At 48.4% G+C, this 23,914-nt stretch overlaps 1 protein-coding gene across 6 annotated transcripts in view; it reads left to right on the top strand.

The window, feature by feature from the left end:
• PRDM11 (PR/SET domain 11) overlaps positions 1-22,317 on the top strand; it is a 52,323-nt gene extending 30,006 nt beyond the window's left edge. For 2 of the 6 annotated variants that reach the window (XM_055715447.1, XM_055715448.1), the window contains exons 6-8: positions 8,006-8,193; positions 11,321-11,923; positions 12,737-22,317. In XM_055715447.1, the coding sequence (XP_055571422.1) occupies positions 8,006-8,193; positions 11,321-11,923; positions 12,737-14,901 (2,956 nt within the window). In that variant the 3' untranslated portion in view covers positions 14,902-22,317. Of the gene's footprint in view, positions 1-826; positions 4,047-8,005; positions 8,194-11,320; positions 11,924-12,736 lie in introns of those variants that run through there. The other 4 variants (XM_055715450.1, XM_055715451.1, XR_008733078.1 and 1 more) reach the window with 3 other exon arrangements.
• The last annotated feature ends 1,597 nt before the right edge of the window (positions 22,318-23,914 follow it).

The following is a 23,914-nucleotide window of genomic DNA, read 5'->3' as shown; positions in this document are numbered from 1 at the left end:
GGGACGTGGTCATTCTTTGCATCTGTCTTGGAAGCCAGTTGTGCTATTTCGGAGGTAGAATGAATGCAGCTTGTGCAAGGAGATAGTGGGCAGTTGCAACAAGTATCATCTCTTCTTATTCTTGGTGTGCCTGTACCGGTGAACTGGCACATCACTAGATATTTATCAGACTAATGAGAACTTTCCCATGGTGTTTTGCTTTGGGTTTGGCTTTGCATCAGGTATGCTTGCCCGATTACTATAGGGTCCTGTTGCTGCTATGCCTCAGTCTGGTTACCTTACTGATGCCAAGCCACACAGTGGCTTTGCGTTATAGACTTTGTGAGCAGCAGATACTGCATCTATGCTTTTCTCAGTAGAGAGGATGTAGAGAAATGACATGGGAGCAGGGTTTTGGTATGAGGAACCAAATGTGTTAGGGTGTTCCAAGACTGGACCAAAAGCCAGGAGCCTTTGTCCTTCCAAAATATTGGAGTGTTCTATCTACTTATGGTTTTGGGGAAGGGAAGCCATCCTACTGTCTGAAATGGATTTGTATTCTAGTCATGAACAATGCTGTATGCAGGATACCATGGCAGCTTGGATTCCTCCTCGGCTGACTGGGTTTGCCCACTTTTGGGGCCTCTTATGGCTAAGCTTGTCACCCAGATGCTAACGTTGCAGCATGTGCATGTTGAGTTATGCATCAGGAGCTACAGGCTTGTCTCAACTGGCAGACTGGGGGAAGGGGAACCCCTTTTTCCATGTGTGTTGAGATACCATGAAACAGAAGTCAGGGTTGTGAGAGATTTCACGTTAATAATTCATGCTTCCTCTTCTATTTAAGCTGACGAGGACGAAGAGATGCCAGGCACTTCTCAGGAACACCGCTTCTCATCACTGCAGAGGGCCAGTGCAGGAGTCAACCAGCTCTCTGGGCCCTCCTTCCTCCGCAGTTCTTCCTCATCAGACCATTTGGAAGCTACCAGCCAAAGGCAGGAACTGCACCGTCCATCCCCACGCACCACCACGTCCTGCAGACCCTCGCACCCCCGCGCAAGGAGCCCACCCCTCTCCAGCTTCGATCACCAGCTTCTCCATTCTCACACACAGCAAACAGACCTGTTCAGGCAGTTCTGCCAGGAGCTGGTGGCTATTCACAGAGACATGGCAGATAGCATGCATGTCATCAGTCAGAGGATGGCTGACCTCACCAGCCAGGTTGGCCAGATGTGCCAGACCCTATCGGAAATCCGTGATGGGGTCCAGGCTTTCCATAGGATACAGGATCCTAGCATCACGCAGGGGTCTCTTCTGCAAGCAGCTTGCTCAAAACAGCCCCCTGAGCCCAGTGCAGAGTCTAACCAAAACCCCTCAAAACAGACTCCTCCTGCACGGACTACCAGGTCAAGAAAGAGAAAACACCATTTTTAGTCTGTGTCATAAAAAGTAAAGAAGGGTGCACCTTCCTGAGCTGCTGTATGCTCACGTGGCCTCTCCATATGTAAGAGTACTCTGTGGGGAAGGTCAACATCTGCCCCAACCCGTCCATCCCCCTGCTAGCTAAACAAGCAGTATGAATTATGGCAGCTGAATAGTAGGGTTGGCCCTGTGCAACGGCAGAGAGGAATCTTATATCTTATAGAGCTTGGGATGTGGGACATCTTTTTGTTCATAGAGATTAGGAGTTTTCACTGACTTCCCCGTGCTTTGAATACTCTATAAGCTAAGAGATGCAAATAGGAATCATTATCTTGATCTCTTCTCATGCCTGTGACATGTTATTCACTAAGACAGTGTCCTACAGAGCTCCCTTTGCAATCAGCCTGCAGATTTACCCTGCTACTGCCTTCCCATCATCTTCCTGCAAATTAGTATATGTGCTGTGCAGACATACATCTTTACAGCTCTAAAGACTTACTGATTGTTATTTTTATCTTGTGTTCAGCAATAATGAGCATTCCAGGGCTTGTTGTGATTTACACACAGTTTGGGGAGAGGGGTGTAAAAGCAGAGTTTGTGCAAGGGAAGGGAAGAAGGCCGAGGACAGGAGGACAGGTTGAGCACTGTGGTTTTAGACTGCTGAGAAGGGCTGCTATGGCATGTGCCTGGATTCTGCAGTACCACATGCACTTAAATCAAAGAGTTTAATTTTCATCTACTCCAGTCTGAAACCCCTACCTACCCTTCACAGTTGCAATTAAAATACAATTATTTCATAATATAAGAACATTTATAGAGAACTATATAATTATTTTCTTGCATGCTATAATCTTCAGTTTTGAACCCCCTCACCCTCTTCAAAATGTGAGAGACTACACAGGAACAAGGAAAGATACAGGGCCTGCTTCTGAACTTGGGAACAATTCGGTTTTATATCACTGTAATTCTGTCAACTTCAGTACAATTACTTTCATTTAGTGTTATTTAGGGTGGGATCAGTACTGTGTCTTCCTTTCTTGAAGAGTTTACAATTTAAGTTCACAGCTATATAGGTTAAAATAGTAGACACGATGGTTTTGTACTGCTTTCTTTCCCCGTACAGATGTAAGAAAGAACTGTGTTACATTTGAATTGCTTTAGTGCTGCATGAAGTTCCCCTGCACAACCCTGATTCTGAAACTAGGCTTTAATACTGTCACCTCAGGTGGTTGTAACATTACGTGGCAGCTTTTTTACATGTCTGTCCTGATTTGCACTTCTGCACCTACCATGCTACCCTCATCTCTGGAAAAATCTGGGCCATTGCATGATATGCTTCAGCAGGGAAAAGGGCCGGGGTGTTGCCCACATACAGTTAGCACACCGCTGATCTCCAGGCTATCCTGTTGGATGTGGATGTGGGTTGCAGGAAGCTATTCAAGTTAATATGAATGTGCATTGTCATGCCATGTCTGGGCTACGGACTTGGCCAAAAAGTTGCATAAACTTCAGCAGGAATTGAACATAGACAGTGCAGTATAACAGAAGGATGGCTTGTTTTATGTGATCTTGAAGGATCTTTAATCTCTCTGGCCTGTCCTTTGAAAACAGTGCACTAGTTTCTCTTCTGGAAAGTTCACTGTATGTCTGCTATATCAGGTATTCCTGATGTGCTTTTCCTTTTTTCTTCTTAATTGTTCTGTAATTCTAATTCAAGTAATTTATTTTAGTGGTGCAGTGAAAGGCCCTTGCTCAAGAAAGCAGAGGTCTGGCAAGGAGAAAGAGTCCTCTCTGAGGAACGACCCATGTCGGTTTCATGCAGAGGGTGTTCCTCATAGTGCTGGTGCCAGACCAGAACAGTACTTGCTCACCTTCCTCTGAAGATGTCATTTTACTTCTGTTGTAACATTGTGTACTGCAAAAGTCACAGTCTCTCTTCAGATGAAGGGAAGATTGGGAAATCTGATAGAAGTGGATCTAATTTATGAATTACAGAGAACTGAAAAAATAGTGATATATTTTAAAGGCTTTCTGAGTCAATATAGTGCTGCTGCTATATAGAAGTAGTATTTTATATTTTTATAATTTGTCCCTGCTGATGTTCTTCCGTGGATATACTGATAGGATTAGCTCCTCTGATGTTGTCCAGGGGCATCCCTTCTGGGAACCTTCAGATCTGCAGAGGAGACTCCTACAGGTGCTGGGCACTGGAGGGAGTTGGCATCATCGCTGCCATCAGGTGGCCCACGCTGATGTGTTTAGAGAGAAGCCTGATGCAGCATGCGCAGCCTTGGATACAAACCTCCAAAAGCTGGGCTCTGGCTGGGAGAAAGGACCTTGTACTATAAACTACCTGATGTCTCCCCCAGTTTCCTCTGTGGACTATTACAGATTGGCTCAGATCTGGGCATGTATCTCCTACCTGTGTAGACCCGTCGGTGGAGTGGCTTTTCTGTACTGGCTCACAAAGGTTGATGCTTCTTCCTGCGCCCATCATATTAACTGGCTGTTGAAGTAAGTGCCTGTGACAAAGCAAACTGCTGTGCTTAACCTCAGTATCTCCATGTCTTGTACATGCTGAAAAAATTCTCTCTTTAAAAGTATTTTTGTTAAGAATGCAATAAATATATAACTCTTTTAACACAGCTGTGGGTGAGTCATTTGTTTCTCTCATACAATTTTTGCCTGAGTCGGTAGCAAGCCTGTCACAGATGCAGGACCTCCTGGAGGCACTCGGTGTTGGAAAGCCGAGGCAGGGTTTGCAGGTACAGCACCCCGTTCTGCCTGGGCTGCTGGCAGCTGACTTGCATGGGCTCTCCTGCCCTGGCTCTGTGCCTGATGCTGATTTGGGAAAGGCCAGTGGCCTTTTTCCCTGTGGTGCTCTGCCCTGGCAGGGTGTTGGAGGAGCACCTCCAGGGCCAGCCGGAGGGTAAGCGATGGAGGGGCCAGTGGGCAGTCGTGGGGTATGGGGCAAATCCTGCAGGGGGCTGAGCCTCCCTCCATCTGTGGGGCTTCCATCCTCCTTCCTGTTTCTTCTGGCTGCATTATTCCCCTCCTGGGAGGACTGGTCCCTGCTGCCAAAAAATGCCGTGACATTTTTCTGTGCATACTCACTGGACCATCCTAAAACTTGGCAATTTAGTGTCAGGAGTGGGTTGTGGCTTAAAAAAAGGGGAAATGAGGATGGTTGGTTGCTGCTAGCTAGCAAGGCTATGGGAAAGGTGGCCCTGTGGAGCAGGGACCTGTACCTCTAACAGCTGTGGGGTTGGTCCAAGCCCCAGTAGCTGCAAAGGGGTCATAAATGGTCTCCATCAGTGCAGTGGCTGGTTCCGAGTAGCCTTGGCAGAATCTGTGGTGGTGTTGAGCCTGGCCAATCCCAGGGACCAAGCAGGACATGAAATGACCCATTTGCAGCTAGTGCCAATGCGTCTGCAGGAACAGGAACAGCTCTGGGTGGCTGGGTCTGCCCCAGTGGTAGTCCCGACCCTGCTCCTCCTCCGGGGATCACAGTCCCTTGGGAAACCCGCTGCTGCCGTCAGGGCTGTGCCCGTGTGTGCGCAGCACTTGTGTCAGCCTAGCCGTGCCTGTCTGGGCATCTAAACCGAGGTACCCTTCCTGCTTCAGTCTAGCTTGAGCGCTTGGCATCGGGAGGCGGACTGGCTGCTTTCCAGCCTTCGCAGGGAGGGCTGTAAGGGCTGTTCAGGATGTGAGCGCTTGGGCCTCGGGAAGATGTGCCAGTGCAGGCAGATTGTGAGTCTCTCCTCAGCAGGCAGTTTGTGCCCTCGCCTCGCCAAGCAGCTCCTGTTTCGTGGGCTGACTTCCTCCATCCTTCAGGGAAGGCGCCTGCCTCTGGCCTGTGGTGTGCAGCCACACGAGATGTCTTAGACCAACAGATGGAATTTGGGTTTTGTGCAATCCTTTGTAACGTGTCATTTGTGTCTTTGTGGTCACGGGAGCCGGGCTGGGTAGCTGGTTCAAAAGCAGTTCATTTATATGGATGATCTCATCTCCATTTACATTACCTCAGGGAAGTATCGCAGATGTAAAGCTTCCTCTCTAGGAGCGTAAACCAGTTACTAGCTGCCAGCAGCTGTGAAGAAATGTGTTTGTGACTGGATTATTCCCCAACTCTCTGTTAAGGGCTTTCTTCATACCTCCTGGTGAAATCAGCAGTGCGGGTCGCTGCAGGATGCAGGATGGGAGCGGGTGGCATGGCGGCGTGTTGCAGGGCTGCAGCAGTACCGCAGCTGCACCCTCCAGCCTGCGCTCTCCTCCCACCTTCCTGCTGCTCCTGGACATGGCTGGAGCCACAGGACGTGGGGCAGCAGAGCTGAAGGATACTCTTAGGCACAAACTTGTGAGGCTTTAGAGGCAGGAGGGGAGCAGCGAACAGGAAAAGCATTCTCACGCTTAATGAAATAGTTGATAATAAAAGTGAGCCCTGGTGGGAATAGTTAGCCAGGGTCTCCCCTTCCCACGCAAAGTTGCCGTTTAGAGAATTCTCTAAATCTTGCTGTCAAATGCAGTTTGCTGGGTGTGCACCGGATTGTCCTGCCACCGCCCCATGGATTCCTCAGTGCCACTAGCTGTGGGGCTGTGTCCCCTGTATGTTGTATTAAGGAGCTGCAAGCGACTTCAGGGTAATAAATCTTTGCAGGTAACCAGGCTGCTTCACAGGGCAGCCTGATCTTGTCATTGCTCTGGGTGATGTTTAGCAGTGGGATACAAAGCAGCTGCAGGAATATGGTAGCACTGCTAAGAATACTTAGCAAGTGCTAGGAAGCATCCCGGCATTTTGCTTGGACTGGGGAGGACATCCTCTAGGACCTCCTGTGCTGCAGGGCATCAGACTGGCTGCAGCATATTGCTGTATCTCTGGGGTTGAGTATCTCATGGCTGCCTGAATGCCTGATAACACCTTTTGTGGAGTGATTGCTAACACCCAGAAGTGACAGCCTGGCAGCACTAGCTGTGTGTCATTTTCAGGACCTCCATCCTACCACACTGGCCCAGGTCGTTCCTTCTGAAATACTCAAACCGGTTGTTTAAAAGTACTTTTGTTTTGTGATCAAAAGTAAAAAAAAAGGGTTAATAAAAGCCAATGTTTGGCTAATTTTGGCAGTGCCAGAGCTTGCTGTTTAAATAATTACTGAAGACTGCAGAGCATCCTGGGTGGCATACATTAGGAAAAACAGCTGATTGCAGGCACAGGCACAGTTGCTTAACATGAAAGTCAGAATTGCTGGAGCATCGGGCAGTCTGAGACACTGCAGGCTTGTTTTCTGTGCTTCGCGGGAAGTTTCACCAATTTGTGACCGTATCTGTGTTGGGTTAGTGTGATCACGTGCAGGTGAGGTGGGCTTGTGTCTTTATCTGTACATGCATATGGCTGGAGAAGGGGAGAGTGTTCAAGGGAAAATTGATGGGTTTCTTAAGCCAGAGAAATACCTGTGAGCTATAAGGGGATGTTTGAGCAAAGACTAGTAGCAGCAGATGTCAGAGGAGCCATATGCCACTGTCCTTCATTGATGTCACTACAGCAGGAAGTGCTGAATAATAGAGGCAAATGGCATAGAAGAAGAAAAAGCTTTTAGCTATGAACTGTTCATATCTGCTTTTGGGTCTGTACGTGCAGTGACGGAGTCTCCTCCTGGTCCTAGGCAAGTGTTACGAGCTCATGTTGGTGGCAGCTGGAACCAGTATTACCAAGCCTTTTTCATGTCCTCTAGCAAGAACACGAGGAGTGTGAGAGCAGATAATATGATCCTATCTATAGATCACTGTCTTAGCAAGTTGCACAGAGGGCCAGTTGCTTGGAGTGGGAAATTAATACATTTCTGCTGAGTGGAAATTTAGCTGGTTTAAATCAGGAAAATAAATCCCATGCCCAGAAAATGATCTTTCTGTCAGCACTGCCAGGAGACACCCACAAAGTGGTGCTGGGGTTTCCACTTGCAGGGCTGCTTGTATTTTTGTGTCCCATCCCACTGAATGCCCCAGCACCAAAACTGCCAGTACTGGCATGTCCTTGGTCTCCTTTTGGATAACCAGCGAATACCCTCATGCACATTAGGTGTCTCTGTTTCTGTCCTGGGTAGCTCAATTCTGCTTGCCTGAGAGGAGAGAAGCAAGGAAATCCGGTATCTACTAAAAAGGAAGATGATGTTTTGGGGAAAGAGACAGGCAGAGGGACCCTGCCGTATTCTGGATGTTCCTGAGAACAAGGGAGGAGGCCTTGGGATGTGAATTGGTGGTGGGGAGCCCAGGTGTCCTTCTTTCCATCACTAGGCAAAGGTTTCTGCCCATGAGAGTCTGTGTCACCCCTACTGGCAGATACTCCTTCAGATTGGATGTACGTTGTTGTTGTCCCTTCCCCAGCAGAAATGGACCCACTGGCTTGGTGTTCCCTGGGTGTCCATGCTTGTTGTCCTGTACCTCTGGCAATTTGCACACCATTACTTATAACTCCATGCTTTCCAGCCTGGCTGTGTTGATGGCTCTCTCTGAAGGTCATTCTGGCTTCATTGTGGTTGTCATTCTGGTACAAGAGGGGGCACAGGAGAGAAGTTTGTGCTTGACACCTGCCTTGTCACCTCACCCTCAGGTATGTGATCATCTCCCGGGAGGAGAGGGAGCAGAACCTGATGGCCTTCCAGCACAGCGAGAGGATTTACTTCCGTGCCTGCCGCGACATCTGCCCTGGGGAGAAGCTGCGGGTCTGGTACAGTGAGGATTACATGAAGCGGTTGCACAGTATGTCCCAGGAGACCATCAACAGAAATCTCACAAGCGGTGAGTGAGTCCCCTCCCTTTCCACCCTTTCCCTCGATGCCCCTGGGCTGCCACACTTGTCTGACCAAGTGCAGTGGGTGTAGTAGGTGGCGCACAGGCTGTGTGAGGAGGGCTGCGTTTCTAGAAGAAGAGCACCTCTGGATGAGAGCCCCCAGCTCTGTGTGGTGTGGATGGATGAGTGTACAATATATAACAATGATAACCACTGTCAAAGAGATCACGAAAGAAACATTTGTGCTGTGTCGTGTCATGTCATGTGTTGTGTTGTGCCGTGTCGTGTGTGCGCTGCAAGGGCCTGACGCAAAGCCCAGGGATCACCGAGCTCCCCCATCACTAGACTTTCTGGCCTGAAGATTGCCAAGCTGGTGATCCCACAGACAGCATTAGGTTTTTCCTCTGAACGTGCTGCTTTTTCTGGCTTCTGTGAGCAGCCTGTTTGAGGGAGCTCCGGCTGGGTTTGTGTGCATATGAAAGAGAGATTTCCTTGGTGTGTTTGTATGTCCATTTTCCTCGCTTAATTTATTTCCTCTTTCTTCAGAAAGATAATTTGGGATCAGCGCGACATCAGCTAGAGACTCCTTAGTCTCACAACCTTAGAGTGCATGTACAACATACAGGAGGCTTTGTTAGGCTGATTCTTCCCTGGATAAAAATTATTACCTTACCTTAAGAGTAGCCATGCTGGAACAAAACCAGCAGTTCTTTAGGTCAATGTCATGTCAGCAATATAGGAAACTTCAGAGGAGGGCAAAAATTCTTAATGCATCTATTCATCTATACAATCCTGATACCTGAATTTAATTAAGGGCATTTCTTTCCAGGCCTAGCCACAGAATGGCAGGGCCTCAGAGGGGCAGCCACACTAAATATAACTTTCTAATTAAGATTCCCGTGTATATTATTACACAGCTGCTATTGCTGCCTTGACTTGGTAAAAGGTGTCTCCTCTTTAATCATGGGGTGGACAAGATGTCCTGAAAAATCTGGTTATCCTCTACCACCTTAGAGTTATTATGCACTTCCAGTGTTACGTCTTGATGGCTGTACTTGGGCAATTCCCACTTCTGAATTGACATCGGTATGAATGTGCTTTTTTATGTTAATGAACAGCACTGAGTGATAGGTACAGGCTGCAGTGATTTTGCTGTGTAACATGCACACATTAGTTGTCTGGATGGCTTAGTACTTTCTGAAAGTACGGCAAGAGAAAGACTGTGCTCTTGGAGCAGCTGCTCTGGAGGGGCACCAAGGCTATGAGCTATTGCCCTGCTATACAGACATGCCTTTAGTCATGGTTTGTCATGGTGTCATGGTTTGTGTGAGCTGGAATGGTGACTCACAGCCTGCTCTGCACTACATGTGTGGTGAACATCTGCCTCTGGGCTTCTCGGGACCTGCCGTAGCCTACCACACAGTCGGGTTGAATCCCATGCGGCTGCGGAGACCATCCTAGAAACCCCCTGACATCCTGATGGGCTCATCCTGCGGCAAGCTGGCCTCAGCCTGTGTTTGCAAAAGGAGTGCAGAGACGTTGTCAAAATGGAGCATCACTTGGGCTGTTGTAGACTTGTGAGAGACATTGCAGCCTCAGCTGGGAGGGCACTGGGAGGTGGTCAGCGAGGGGCACCAAAATCTGTTGAGTCACTTTCAATTTAAAAGATTTGAAATCCCCTGCAGATGATTCTGTCGCGTGACGTGGCACACTTCATTAACTCATGGAAAAATAACATGGTTCCTGGGTTTTGTTGCTGTCGGTAGTTTCTGACCCGCCTCCTCAAGGGAGTTGAGACCAATAATATGAGGGATTGTCTTGTGATTTCTGGCTTTTCCATAGGGCTGAACCACTCAGTTGGTTGGGGGAAAAAATCACTGAGAAAGAAGAGGAATCCATTCTCTAAATTGCTACTTCTGCCAGTAGCTGTTACAGTCCATAACAGGGGAAATACTAAGGCAGAGATTCAAAGCTTTGCCCATAGGAATTCTCATCAGTGTGTTGAAAATGAGATCTGTTGTTATGGATTCACTCAAGAAGTGGCTAGATTTGCCAGCCAGCATCCAAACCCAGTGCAAAATCCCTGCCATTCAGGCCAGCCCTTTTTACGGTGCCTTACTCTAACTGTGTCGAGTCTTGCATCTTTTCTGCATTCTTAGCATTGCTCTCCTTAGAGAGGGAATGGTAGCTTTTGCTCCGTAACTCTTATGAAAGCATGAATACACTTTAAAAGCAAACAACCCCAAAAAATCAGCATAAAGCAGCGTCTTGTTTGGGAAGCCATCAATGCTTGAAGTTATTTACAAGATAGAAGAATGATGGAAATTGAGCCAAACCTATCGTCTTTTGAATTTCCAGGTAAGGAAATCTGGCTATTCCCTTTATTTTAAGCAATTAATAATTTGTCTGAGGTTGCTTTTTTTTTGCCTTTTTTTTTTTTCTTAAATCACTGAATGGCCACGCTCTTAGACTCCATTGGGACAAGCTATGTGTTCCATTCTTGGAGGGCATTCACCTATTGTAGCTCAGTTAACAATGAGTACCTTGGGGTTTAAGAGTGCAAGTTATTTTTACTCCTTTACCTTTGCATTTCTGGAGCAGCCTCCAAACTGATGACAGTAAAGAGGCTTGCAAACTTTGTGCTGTAGCGTGCACAGACGCTGGGGTTGTCATGAAACGGTCCGAATCTCTCGCTGCACTGCTGTACACTTGATACCTTTTACCAAGTCAAAACAGACACAGGTCTTCCAGCCAGCCAAAATGGCGCTTGGGCTCTGGGCGTTAGGTTCCACTGTGATCAGTCATTCACCTCGTAGTCCTCTTCCAGCACAGGTTGGTTATACCTTCAGGTTAAACAAGCTGCCTGTAGTTTCTCTTCTCTTTAAAGCGTGTGGGTTCTACTCTGCTGTGGCTACCCAGGACTGTCTCTGTTTTTGCAGACGTGCCCATTAGCAGGGCTCCTCCTCTCACAAGCCTCGGTTTCCACTGAGTTGTGTCAGTTCCCTGGTTCGTAATGCAACATGCAGACCTGCAGGGATTCAGCCTGCCTTTTTGTTCTTTTTTCGTTTGAGTTTTAGATTGAGGGATGTTGCTCGGTTCCCAGTGATAATCCCCACCCCTCGTTTTCCTTTCTAGGAGACAAAAAGTCACAGAGGGAAAAGTCAGAAAAGAATGTGGAAAATCAAGAGGACGCAAGGGGGCCGCTCCAGCTCGCCACCTTAAAGCAAGGGAAGAGCCCCTATAAGCGCAGCTGTGACGAGGGGGAATTCCACCCCCAAACAAAGAAAAAAAAGATTGACCTCATCTTCAAAGATGTCCTGGAGGCTTCTTTGGAGTCTGCCAAATTCAAAGAGAACCAGGCTGAAGACATCTTTGAGCGGTGTAGCAGTGCCATGCAGCATGGCTCCCTGAGCCTCAGCAGAAACCGGAGTGAGGGGGAGTGGAAGGTCCCCCACAGTTCCTCTTTCAGCTCAGCCAAAGAGGTGGGCATCCTTGAAGACGAGGAAGAAGAGCCCCTGTTACTCAAAGCAGACAGCCCAACCGAGCTGTCACTGGCCTCTGCACAAGGCAACTCCCACGAAATCCCCACCACCTCCTTCTGCCCCAACTGCATCCGGCTGAAGAAGAAGATCCGGGAGCTGCAGGCAGAGTTAGACATGCTGAGATCTGGGAAGTTACCTGAGCCACCTGTGTTACCGCCCCAGGTACCTGAGCTCCAAGAGTTCTCAGACCCCACAGGTAAGCCTTGCCGAGTAACAGCATTCTCCAAACCCTGCCTAAGGAGAGTAGTGAGATGCCTGTGTGCTGTGTACCCATCTAAAGTGTTTTACTCTGAGTATTCAGGTGAACACGTGGTTCCATGGAAGGTTCATTCATGTGGTTTTGTGACTGGGTGGGCCAGGAGCTGATGCTGTGGGCACAGTGGAAACCACTGTCTGGGAAAGACTCTGTATGACAACTTGCTCTATTTGTTGCCATTGTAATCAATAATGCACTGCCAATAAAAAAGACATTCCATTGCAGACAGTTTGTTTGCTGTATTTTTGATGCACTCTCTTTCAGCGGAAGCCCCTCCGCAGTGCCTCACATGCTACCAAGAAAGTCTGAATGACTCTGTGGTAACACTGAAATGTGTGCTCTTTGTGTATGAAATGATGTCCTGCTGTGTCCCTTGTTGGAAAGGCCCTCTCTGTTTCCTCCACTGCCTTAACACAACCATGTGTCCCTTTCTGAAGATACATTTCATTTCCTCCAGGAACGTGCTGTCAAGCAGCCAAGAACCTTCACCAAAGGGAATATTTGGGTCATATCATGTAGTGTCCTTTCTTGCTGTCTGTTGTGGCATGTTGGAGACAAAGTTCATATGTAGAAACACTGATTTATTTTCCCTTCAAAAAGCCATGATTCAAATTCTACCCATAGTGCATTGTGGGCAGGAGAGGGCAGGTTGTGGCCGGCTCATCAGGCAATGTTCTACGGTCACCAGTAGCTTAGCAACTTTGTAAATACCGTATTTTTTTCCTTTTTTTTTCTTTTTTTTTTTTTTTACAGCTTCAGAAAGTATCATCTCTGTTCCCACGATTATGGAGGACGATGACCAAGAAGTGGACTCAGCTGATGAATCGGTTTCCAATGACATGATTGCTGCTACAGACGAGCCTTCCAAGATGTCTTCTGCGACAGGCCGGAGGATACGGCGGTTCAAGCAGGAGTGGCTTAAAAAGTTTTGGTTTCTGCGGTACTCCCCAACATTGAATGAAATGTGGTGCCACGTCTGTAGGCAGTACACAGTGCAATCCTCTCGGACTTCAGCCTTCATCATTGGTTCAAAGCAGTTCAAGATACACACAATAAAGCTTCACAGCCAGAGCAACCTCCACAAGAAGTGCCTGCAGCTTTACAAGCTCAGGATGCACCCAGAGAAGACAGAAGAGATGTGCCGAAATATGACCCTACTCTTCAATACAGCCTACCACTTGGCCCTGGAGGGCAGGCCCTACTATGACTTTCGGCCTCTGGCAGAACTACTGAGAAAGTGTGAACTCAAGGTGGTGGATCAATACATGAATGAGGGAGACTGCCAAATCTTAATCCACCATATCGCCCGGGCTCTTCGAGAGGACCTGGTTGAACGCATCCGACAGTCTCCCTTCCTCAGCATCATTCTAGATGGGCAGAGCGATGACTTGCTTGCAGACACGGTCGCGGTTTATGTGCAGTACACGAGCAGCGATGGGCCTCCGGCAACTGAATTCCTGTCTCTTCAGGAACTGGGCTTTTCTACAACAGACAGTTACCTCCAGGCATTAGACAGGGCTTTTTCCAGCCTTGGAATACGATTGCAGGATGAGAAGCCAACAATTGGTTTGGGAGTTGATGGTGCTAACATTACTGCCAGCCTGAGAGCCAACTTGTTCATGACAATCAGAAAGACCTTGCCCTGGCTTCTCTGCCTGCCCTTTATGGTGCACAGGCCACACTTGGAAATTTTGGATGCAATCAGTGGCAAAGAACTTCCATGCCTGGAGGAGCTAGAAAACAACCTGAAGCAACTGCTCAGTTTCTATCGTTACTCTCCCCGACTCATGTGTGAGTTGAGGGTGACTGCTGCCACTCTGTGCGAGGAGACCGAGTTCTTAGGGGACATTCGAGCAGTGAAGTGGATCATTGGGGAGCAAAATGTGCTCAACGCTCTAATCAAAGATTACCTGGAGGTTGTGGCCCATCTCAAAGATGTCAGCGGCCAGACCCAAAGGGCAGATGCATCTGCCATTGCCTTGGCCCTCCTGCAGTTCCTGATGGACTACCAGTCAATTAAACTCATCTACTTCCTGCTGGATGTGATTGCTGTGCTTTCACGCCTCGCCTACGTCTTCCAAGGGGAGTACCTTCTTGTGTCACAGGTGGATGATAAAATAGAGGAGGCCATCCAGGAGATCAGCCGGCTAGCAGACTCGCCTGGGGAGTACTTGCAGGAGTTTGAGGAAAACTTCCGTGAAAGCTTTAATGGCATTGCTGTGAAAAACCTACGGGTGGCTGAAGCCAAATTCCAGTCGATCAGAGAAAAGATCTGCCAGAAGACCCAGGTGATCCTAGCCCAAAGGTTCGATTCCCGTAGCCGGACATTTGTGAAGGCTTGTCAGGTATTTGACCTCGCAGCTTGGCCCAGAAGCACTGATGAGCTCATGAGCTATGGGAAAGAGGATATGGTACAAATATTCGAACACCTGGAGACGGTCCCATCATTTTCCAGAGAGGTTTGCAGAGAGGGGATGGACACCCGAGGGAGTCTGCTGATGGAGTGGCGAGAACTCAAAGTGGATTATTATACCAAAAATGGTTTTAAAGACTTGCTCAGTCACATTTGTAAGTACAAACAGAGATTCCCCCTCCTAAATAAAATAGTTCAGATCCTCAAAGTCCTTCCCACCTCATCGGCCTGCTGTGAGAAGGGGCGCACCGCCCTGCAGAGGGTGCGCAAAAACAACCGCTCTCGGCTCACGCTGGAGCAGCTCAGTGATCTTTTGACGATTGCTGTTAATGGGCCACCTATTGCCAACTTTGATTGCAAAAGGGCGCTAGATAGCTGGTTCGAGGAGAAGTCGGGCAATAGTTACGCGTTGTCAGCCGAAATGCTGAGCCGGATGTCATCTCTTGATCAGAAGCCAATGTTGCAGAGCATGGACCATGGCTCTGAGTTTTACCCCGATATTTAGGAAGGAATGCCTCAGATCAGAAAGCTGTTGAATAATTTTTTTAATCTATACTCTAAACTTTGATATATTATAAAAAAAAAATATATATAATCTATATTAAGGAAAAACCCACACTGAAAATTTAAAAGTTTAGACGATGTGCGTCTGATAGAAGCTAAGCAGAATTTTAAAGATTGAGACAATGTTTAGACATTTACTGGTGTCTCCAACCATGGCAGCTGCAGTGTAGGTGGCAACATTTCATTCTTTAGAAGCATGTGCTGGGGCCATACTCTACATGTTCAAACCTAACTATCTATAAGCTAGATGACGGGTCTTTGTCAGCCTCAGCCTCCCGGCGGTTTCCTTTGTATGTGTGTTGTCGGTTTGTTGAGTTGTTTTTTTGTGTTGTTTTGTTTCGGGGTTTGTTTGTTTGTTTCTTTTTCCCCTTGGTTTTGATCTCTGCCTCTCTTTCCGTTGTTCAGTCCAGTTATTGAGCCACTTGAGCCTTTTGTTGACAACCGTCAGATTTCTGATTTCCGACAGAGCATCCTGTGCGTTTATGTTGCCCCTGGCTCTCCAGCTCCACCCAGTTCTCTTGACTCAAGTGGGAGCTTTCCTTACAGAGATTACTGGCAGGAGGGAAAGGCTGGGGGTGTTATTTTGGTTTTTTCTTCTGATTTAGAAACAAATGCCTCCACTAAACTGTGATGCCCCTTTCTCAATTCTCCCTACTTTTGGGCTGTAGAGTAATACTTGGCTTTCAGCTCCTTTTATGATAACCATAGTACCAGTCTATCATACATATATTATTACATGGTGTCATGTGCAGACTATAAAATAGCAAAATAGAGAAGGCAGGGGGAAATTTTTGCATTTATATTTTTATATTGTAGGAGATAAATATATATATATATATACAACTATTCATTCAAAACCAGGGCTGCTGTGGAAGCTAGACAGCCAATGAGTCAAGAGCCATCTCTGGGCAGAGATTCAAAGGCTTAAAAATTATATTCTAATTTACATTATTTATACTACGTCTTTATAATCCTAGATTGTTGTGGGGTTTTTGTTTTGTTTTGTTTTGTTTCGTTTTGTTTGGAATGACTGAAAGAAAAACCTGCCACAGTTTGGTGGCAGGAGCTATCAATGCAAGATTATCTTGGATTATATTCATGTGATGATGTCCTACAAAGGTTCACGTATTCTCTTGTGACCAAGGTAACATGTTCCACAGCACAGCAGCCTGATGACAGCAGGAAGAAGGGATGCTCTGCTTCTTCCTGCGAAATGTTTCTTCCTTTCTTGAAGAGATGCAGAGTCCAGCTGAAATGTGAATGGGGGACTTGCACCTTCCATCACAAAGAGATTGTTCTGTGGGCTTGGGGTTCTTCGTTGTTTTATTCTTTTAAAGTAAATGAGCTCCAGGCATTCACACAATATCACTTCAGGTTAGAAAAGCAAAAAAATAAAAAACAAACAAACAAAAAAAAAAAAAAACACAAAAAAGGTGCAAAAACTCCACAGATGCTAGTGCCTTGCCCTGCTGATGTGGCATGGACAGCACCAACCTGACCAGACCATCATGGGAGTGAGAACCTGTTGTCCAGAAGGTGTCCGAGCCAACATGATCTCACTTCCCAGAGGGATGAGCTTTGTGCCAAGCTGTGTTGTTTGGAAACATGATGGTGGTATCAGCAACACTGAACCTTTCCTTTCTCCTGTTACCCCCCTGCCCTTGGTCTTGGTGCTAAGATATCTCTAGAACCGTTGCTGCTAGTTGATAGCTTTTCATTTATATAAATATATATATATATAAAAAATATTATTTTATTTTTTAAACTTTTTTGTTTGTTTTCAATGGAGATGTAGCATGTTTGGAACCGATCTCTTTTGGAGTCACTTTCACTGCCAGGGTTCACACACTGTCTTCCCCGGGAAAACACGCACTTCTGCCTAGGTCTTGCTCACCTCCCGCTAACCACTTTGCCCTCAGCAGAACCACACAGCCAGCACCAGGCAGAGATGTACAGCCAAGCCGCTGTGGACTGGCTCAGCTTTCAGACCCCACAGGAACAGCTAGACTGGTGTTGGTCAGCGTTTTGGGAGTGTTCCCCTTCTGTCCCTGTGGGACTGAGAAGGGACTGAGCCCACCTGAAGCACTAGTGTTGGTCCATCCTTGCGTCCTGACTCTGCACTCTTTGCTGTAAAACGGGGCTCTTTGGCCAGAGAGGCCAAAGGGAGCAGAGCAGACCCCACGAATGTAGCAGCAAGGGCTGGGCAGGCGGCATACCCTCCGTAGCACTTACTCCCTGTCCCCTCTGCCTTACCTCAGATGGCATGTGCAGCCTGCCGGCTGGCTCGGGCAGTGGGGGGCACCTGCACCAGGGCCTGCTGCTGAACCACCGGCAGCAGTGCAGGCGCTGGGCACTTCTCCCTGCGGTCCTCATGGGAACGCCACAAGCTAGGTCAGGTCATTGCGCCGTTGCAGCGCTGGGGTGTCAATATGCAACACCTAGCAAGCAAAAAAAAAAAAAAAAAAGGCTTTGTTTGCATTTTTTCCTGTCTTTTCCAATAAATGATGTGATCAGATTTGCATTTTTTCCTGTCTTTCCCAATAAATGATGTGATCAGATTTACCCCCATTCATTTAGAGGAGTGAAAATTAAACTAGAAATCCCCCGCCAGCTGTGCAGACTTGGGTGGTTGTTTGCCTGACCATAAAATAGGGATCTCTCCACAAGAGGTGCTTGTATAGCCCTTCAGGCCCGGCAACTCAGCTCTGCTCAGGGTGCTGCCACAAAGGTCGCAAAGCTGCTCCCTGCTGGGGAGATGGCAGGCTCCCTCCTTAGTTAGAATTTTTGGAGATAAAAAAAAAAAACAAAACCCCACCAAAAAAAAAAAAACCAGGTAGAAAAGGTAGAAGAATTGCTGCTCAGTCTCTGACCTGGAAATGAGCAAGGTGAACGTAGATGTTGGAGACAAGAAGTGAATTGATGCACCAGCAGGGAATGGGCAGGTGGGGGACAGTCTTCCTTGTCGAGCATGCACACAGCAGGCAGTAGAAGCAAAAGTAACAAAGATACTTGATGCAGGCTGCCGTGGTTGTTGGAGAGGCTGTAAAGACAGTTTCCGTCCTCCCCTTTTTTTCACTTTCCTTTGCCGAACTCCATAGCTCTTTGTGGGGGGAACTAAAAAACACCTGCCTTTCTGTTTGCTGCAGTGGAAGCTCCTTTGCACATGGCTCTGTCACAGAGGCCCGTCAAAGTGCCTGGCCTACATGGAGGGAAGGGACACTTGCAGACAGTCTCCAGACACCTTTGCAGACAGGAGTGCTCCCCCAGTGCTTGTCCTGAGCACCTGAGAGGCCTGTTTACAACTCCTGCTCTGAGCCTCTTTACTTTTGCCACTGGGGAGAAAATGGTGCCTTGCCTTGTCAGCGAGGTTAGAGCTGCCAGAGCCTTGTTCAGAAATGATTCCTCTAATTTGTCACTCCTTCCCTTTGGTGCGTTTGCAGATCCCACTCTCATCAGTGACAGCTTTCACTGGCTGCTCTTATTCCTGATGGCAAAGCGAAATGCACAGCGAGTGGCTTTTTTATCTGTGCAGTCAGGTGGCAAGGGGAAAGTGCTGGTTTCTTTTGCAAATAACTGCCTGCACCTGTGAGTGATGTCAGTAGGAAGTGTGATTCCCTGCCATGGGATATTGCAGATACCCATGATGGGAAGGCTCAGAGACCCCTTGCATTGGTGATAGGGGGGAAATGAGTGCTTGGCGGAGCAGCCGGCTTGGCCCAGCCCAGCTCCCACAACACAAACAATTCCTGATTGCCCCCAAGTCAGAAAATAAGCCCAGCTTTTGTCCTAGACAAACGCAGGTGCTTTGAAAGCTTTCCCTGTAGGTTTACCCACCTATCTCAGATCTGTAGCTATTACTGCCATGGATAAACGTGACTGCTGTGACTGCCGGCATGAGCAAGATAGGGAGGAGGGAGGAATACCAATGCAAAGTGCCCCTGGCTTCCCAGTGGCCTGCCTGCTGAGCCTTTCCCGGGAGCAAGTGCTTTTCTGTGCCCTATTTGCAAACCTCAGGAGGCAGCGGCAGGCATGGGGAGGGCTCACTCAGCATGGCAGAGAGGGAGGCCACCTTTGTTCAGAGATAGCCACGCATCAGGTTTAATCCATGCCTTTCCTGCTGCCCTGAGTGAGCAAGAGGAGGTTGTTTTGAACACGTTCACAGCATCTTGAAGTGCTTCAGCTGCAAAGAGAGAAGGGTTTAGTTTTTCTCAAATGAGCTCTTTATTCTCTCTTTCCCCCTGCGCCTTTGCTATGGCATCTGACTGTGAATAATGCACACTTCTCTAGACCATTGGGTTTGTATTTCTAGCCCATGGGCCTTTTGGTTGCCATTTTCTCTCCTCACTTTTTGCTCAGGCTCCTTGCCTCTTTTACCCTGCTGTGAAGCAGAAATCCATGAAGCACATTCAGACATGTCCTTCTGCAGGGCTCACCAGTGGCTGCAGAGGTCCAGACCCTCCGGCCACAAGACTGAACTCAGCAGGGATAATCCTCACAAGAGACCAAAGCTCTTCCCATACCAGCAAAAGTATGCAGATGCCACAGGAGGTTGTGAGGGGATGCAGTGGGCAGGGTCCCAGTGTGTCATCTGCCTTGGGTCTCGAGCTGACCACAGCGATGGTCCCCTGTTCTGGTCGCACTTTTGCTGACATGACTCCTTAGACATGATTCAGGCTCGGTCCATCTCTTTCTCACAGCACAAACTCAACCAGGTGTCCCGTGGGGTCTTCAGGGTCCCCTTTCTTTCTTGTCTCATGAAGACTGGTGTTTGTTTGACCAGTGGGTAAGACAACCTAGACAGCCGGCTTGCAAATGAGCAGCAACAGCATCTGCTTTTGCGTATTCCCCTCAGCCCTGTCGAAAGAGGTCTTAAAAGCAGAGAAATGGTACGTTGCTCCCCCAGCCATTGTATTCAATGCAGTAATGCCTATGCAATTCCTGTCTCCCTTGGAGACACGTATGATGTGTGTGCATGTAAGCTAGTGTATGTATACAGTACATACGCATATGGTCTATATATTGTATATACGCACATCCCAGTACATATACACACAGTACAAAAGATTAAAATCACATGCTTATATATCTATAAATAAAATCCTATATATTTATATATTTCTATGTTTTCGATAGATATAAAGATATAATATAGAGATAGACTCAACCACCCTTGTGTAAGGCTGGCCCTGTGTTCAGGCACAAGGCATGTAACACTGAAGACTTTGGACTTTGGGATAGTTTTAGCCATACACTGAGGCCTACATTTACGTGTATAGCACTCTATGGAGAGGGGCTTTGCTGTGGTTAGGGCAAGGGGTTTCCTTGCTGGCATGTTAACCAAGTGCTAAATAAGATTTGTGTAATAGGGGAATGTCTTGGTGGGGGGAAAATGATTGAGTGTCCTTGTCTTCTCCCGAGTAAGCCTCTGGCTGAGGTCCTGTGGACAGGCTTGGACAGATACATATCCCACCCTCATATGCACTTTTCTCTTTGCATGGATGCGGTTGGCAACTGCGGGTACTGGTGCTGTGAAAACGTGGCTTTCTGCTGTTCTGCCCGGCATTCCTCGGCAGTCGCCGGCACGCTGCCAGGGAGACCGTGTGCCAGCAGGCGCTCACACCGCACCAAGTGAGAGCGTAGGTTTGCTCACGGGCATCAGTCAGTGACACGGCTGTGGTGCTGGGGTAAAGGCAGCAGGAAAGCAAAGGCGTTACTGCGTGGAGGGAGGGTCGCTGCTGCACGGTTGTTGGTGGCAGGGATGGTGTATAGAGCTGGAGCAGCACAAATGAGAAGAGGCCGTGAATTCGGAGTGGTAAGGATGACAGTGTGCAAGCCCCGCTGGTGAGGCACGTGCAGCTCTGTTGCTGGGTCAGGCTGGCTGCTGCTCTGCTGCAGGAGCTGCTCCGCTCCCTCAGGTCTCGCAGCTGCGTCTCGGCTGGTGAGCAGCCTGCCTGGCTGAGGGCCCGGGTGTCTTTTCTGGAGGAAAGGGAATGATGTGGTCACGCAGAAGGCATGGTCGGTGGCACATGTGTGCCTTTAGGCCCTAACACACGGCATGCTGACCTTGCCAGACTAGAAGCACCAAAGGGTGCATCCCTCTTGCCCTGCCCATGCAAAGAGACACCTGTTTTCACCTGACAGGTGTTTCTGTGCTTTGACTGGGGGTGGATCAGCCTTCCCTGGGTGTCTGCCAATGCCTGCAGGATGGACAGCCACCTCATCCCTCCCTTCACACAGCCGCTTGTAGGACAGTGACCCCACTGCAGGGTGAAGCCCTTGGTGGGCACCTGGGGAGACCTGAGAGGCACCTCTGGCTGGGCTGGCAGCAGGTGGTGGGTCACTGCACTGCTTCCCCACAAGAGTCGAAGGGGAGGCATGGAGGTTTGGCTTTGCAGCTCCACACCAGGCCTGGCAACCACTGCACTCCTCGCTGTTTTAGTTGTTGGCTTCGGTTGGGAGGAGGGTGAGTTGTAATTCCGACGACCAAATAACTCGTTACACTGGTATTGCATGAGCAGACGCTGTGCAAGCTCCCCCCAAGCCCTGTCACACACCTCAGCACCCTCTCCCAGGCCTCTCTCCTCCACACAACTGGTAATCCACCTCAGCCGCAACCCACTTGCCAGCGGCTCCCCACTCCACTGCAGCCCCTCAGTCGCGCAGCGCCGGTGGGGAGCTCCCTGGCACGTGTTCCTCACAAACCTCAGAGACGGTTTCCTCACTCCCAGCCCCCTCCTTCGGATGCCACTGACACTCACGTAGGCTCAGCCCGCTGCCTCACTGCCCACCCGCCCATGCCGACAGTGCTGCTGCCCGGCGAGGGGCTCCCATGCACTGCACCTCATGTCAAATAAGCTCACTGGGCTACGTGGGGGAACCATGTCTCATATGCTGTAATGTCCTGAATGCTATAGGAGGGCTACGGAGTTTTCTGCCAGTTATGGCATCCTCATAGACTCACCTGACTGTTGGCAAAAATGTATTTCTACTTCCAGAAGACAAGAGGTTTTGTCTCAGACCTCTCCACATCCACATCCAAGCACAGCCCTGCTGAACTGTTTCAAGCAATCTCTCACCCACCCCACCACCACCCACACCCACACACACAAAATGAGAGAAAAATATCTAGACGTCTATTACTACATATGTATTAATATGTTAATATCACTCTTTTGGAGAACATTAAAATGTTATTACTTTACAGACTATGCTTTATAGTACCTGTGTGAAAGGACCTAGGACACTGGATACGAATAGAGCTATGTTGATATATCATAGTATGTACACGAGAACCTTCCTTTTGTCATATTATCCTTGTAATGTAAAATGATTGTTAATAAAAAAACATTTAAATTTATCAAGTTGGGTTACTAATTCTTTACATTGGTCTTGGAGGTTAATGTCATTTCGCCAGAGCAAGGGCGTGTAAGCTGATGCATTTCCTTTTCCCCAGCCCACAACTGTAAGGAGCGGGTCCGGTGCTATTTTATCCAGAAGGGTTAATTGCAGCCCCCTGAAGCGCTCTCCTGGGTGACTTGCTTCCTCCCATGCTGGGCCTAACTGCAGCCCCTCAACGCCCTCACCTTGGTGAGCAGGTCCAGCATGTCTTGTGATAGAGCTGTGTCATTTCACCATGGGCTGGGTTATAGCAGTGCTGTGCCAGGGCTGCAGGGGTGCAGAGCAGGAGCTGCCACCTCCCAGCAGCTCGTGGCTGCCAGGCATTGGCACCAGCGCAGGTATGTCGGCATGTGCCGCAGTTGGGGAGGGTGTGGAGTGGGTGCCCTTGCAGCCTCTGGTCTCCCTTTCCAGTCAGGTACAGTGGTGGTATCGTTGGCTTTGCTGTGGTGGGCTGTGCTTGTAATGCACGTTGACAAAACCTTGCCTGTATGTCTGGTTTGGTTTGAAGGATGGAGAGTCTTTTCATGAACTCTGTGTACTGCAAAGCCAGAGGAAGTTGGACTTTTTCTACCCTTAAAAGAATGGGCTGGTTTAAATTTGGTTCTTCTTCGACATGAAAATTTTGATTGAGGTTGGGTCCACAGTGGATTAACTAAAGGTGCAACTTTTAAAACAGTTCAATGAAATAAGAGTAATTTTGTATGCAGGAGTTCTTACATCTGCTAAATCGGCGTGGGTGAGAGAGCCAACCCCTGAAACAAGTACAAGTGTCCATGGTCTAGCACTGGGCTGTGAGTTGTGCTTTTGGACCAAACAGCTGTCAAAGCTGAAAACATTGCCTCCTCAGGCTCTGCCTGGCTGCTGCGGGAGATACGCCCCACCGTGAAGGCACAGCATGGACTTATGGGCTGTCCTTCCCCCGCTACAGCGCATGTTTGCAGAGCAGTGCATGTCTGCAGAGCAGTGCAAGCAGTGAGGGCATTGCAAAGGTTCAGGCCAACCCTGCTACAGGGTGGCAACCACAGCTAAAGAGAAACACAGGCAGAAAAAAGCCCCTTACAGCTCAAACAGTTACTCGCTCAGCTGAAAATGTGTCTGTGTGTCGGTGGGAGGAATCGGAAAACAGGAGGAAGCTCTGCAGCTGACTGTATGGATCCTGTATATTGCACCGCATGCTGCAAGTGTTGATACTGATAGTATTGCTGAGCTTCAGTATGTAGAGGTGAAAGCTCTCATAAAGAGGACTGGCTTTTTAATTAACTGGGTCTGGAGGGATCTCAGTTTTCCAACTGATCTTGGGTATGGATACCTGGGAATGGATACCAGTGGATAAGCCAGTGTTACATGAAGTGGGAAGCAGTTCAGCCCTCTAGCAAATGTTTAATGTGATGGATGCATATGGCATAAAAAGTTTTTCGCTTCCCCTTTGAGGCTCCACTGTCATATGGATGCTCATAGTCTTGGATGTCAACCTGATGCCTGAGCTGTGTCCCACTGGTGGCTGTTCTGGTTGCAAGGTGCCAGTGCAACACAGCTTGCTGGTCATCCTGAAGGGA

Source organism: Falco cherrug, chromosome 7 (genome assembly GCF_023634085.1).
Source record: "Falco cherrug isolate bFalChe1 chromosome 7, bFalChe1.pri, whole genome shotgun sequence".
NCBI lineage: Eukaryota > Metazoa > Chordata > Aves > Falconiformes > Falconidae > Falco > Falco cherrug.
This window is presented reverse-complemented; position numbering and strand designations above follow the sequence as displayed.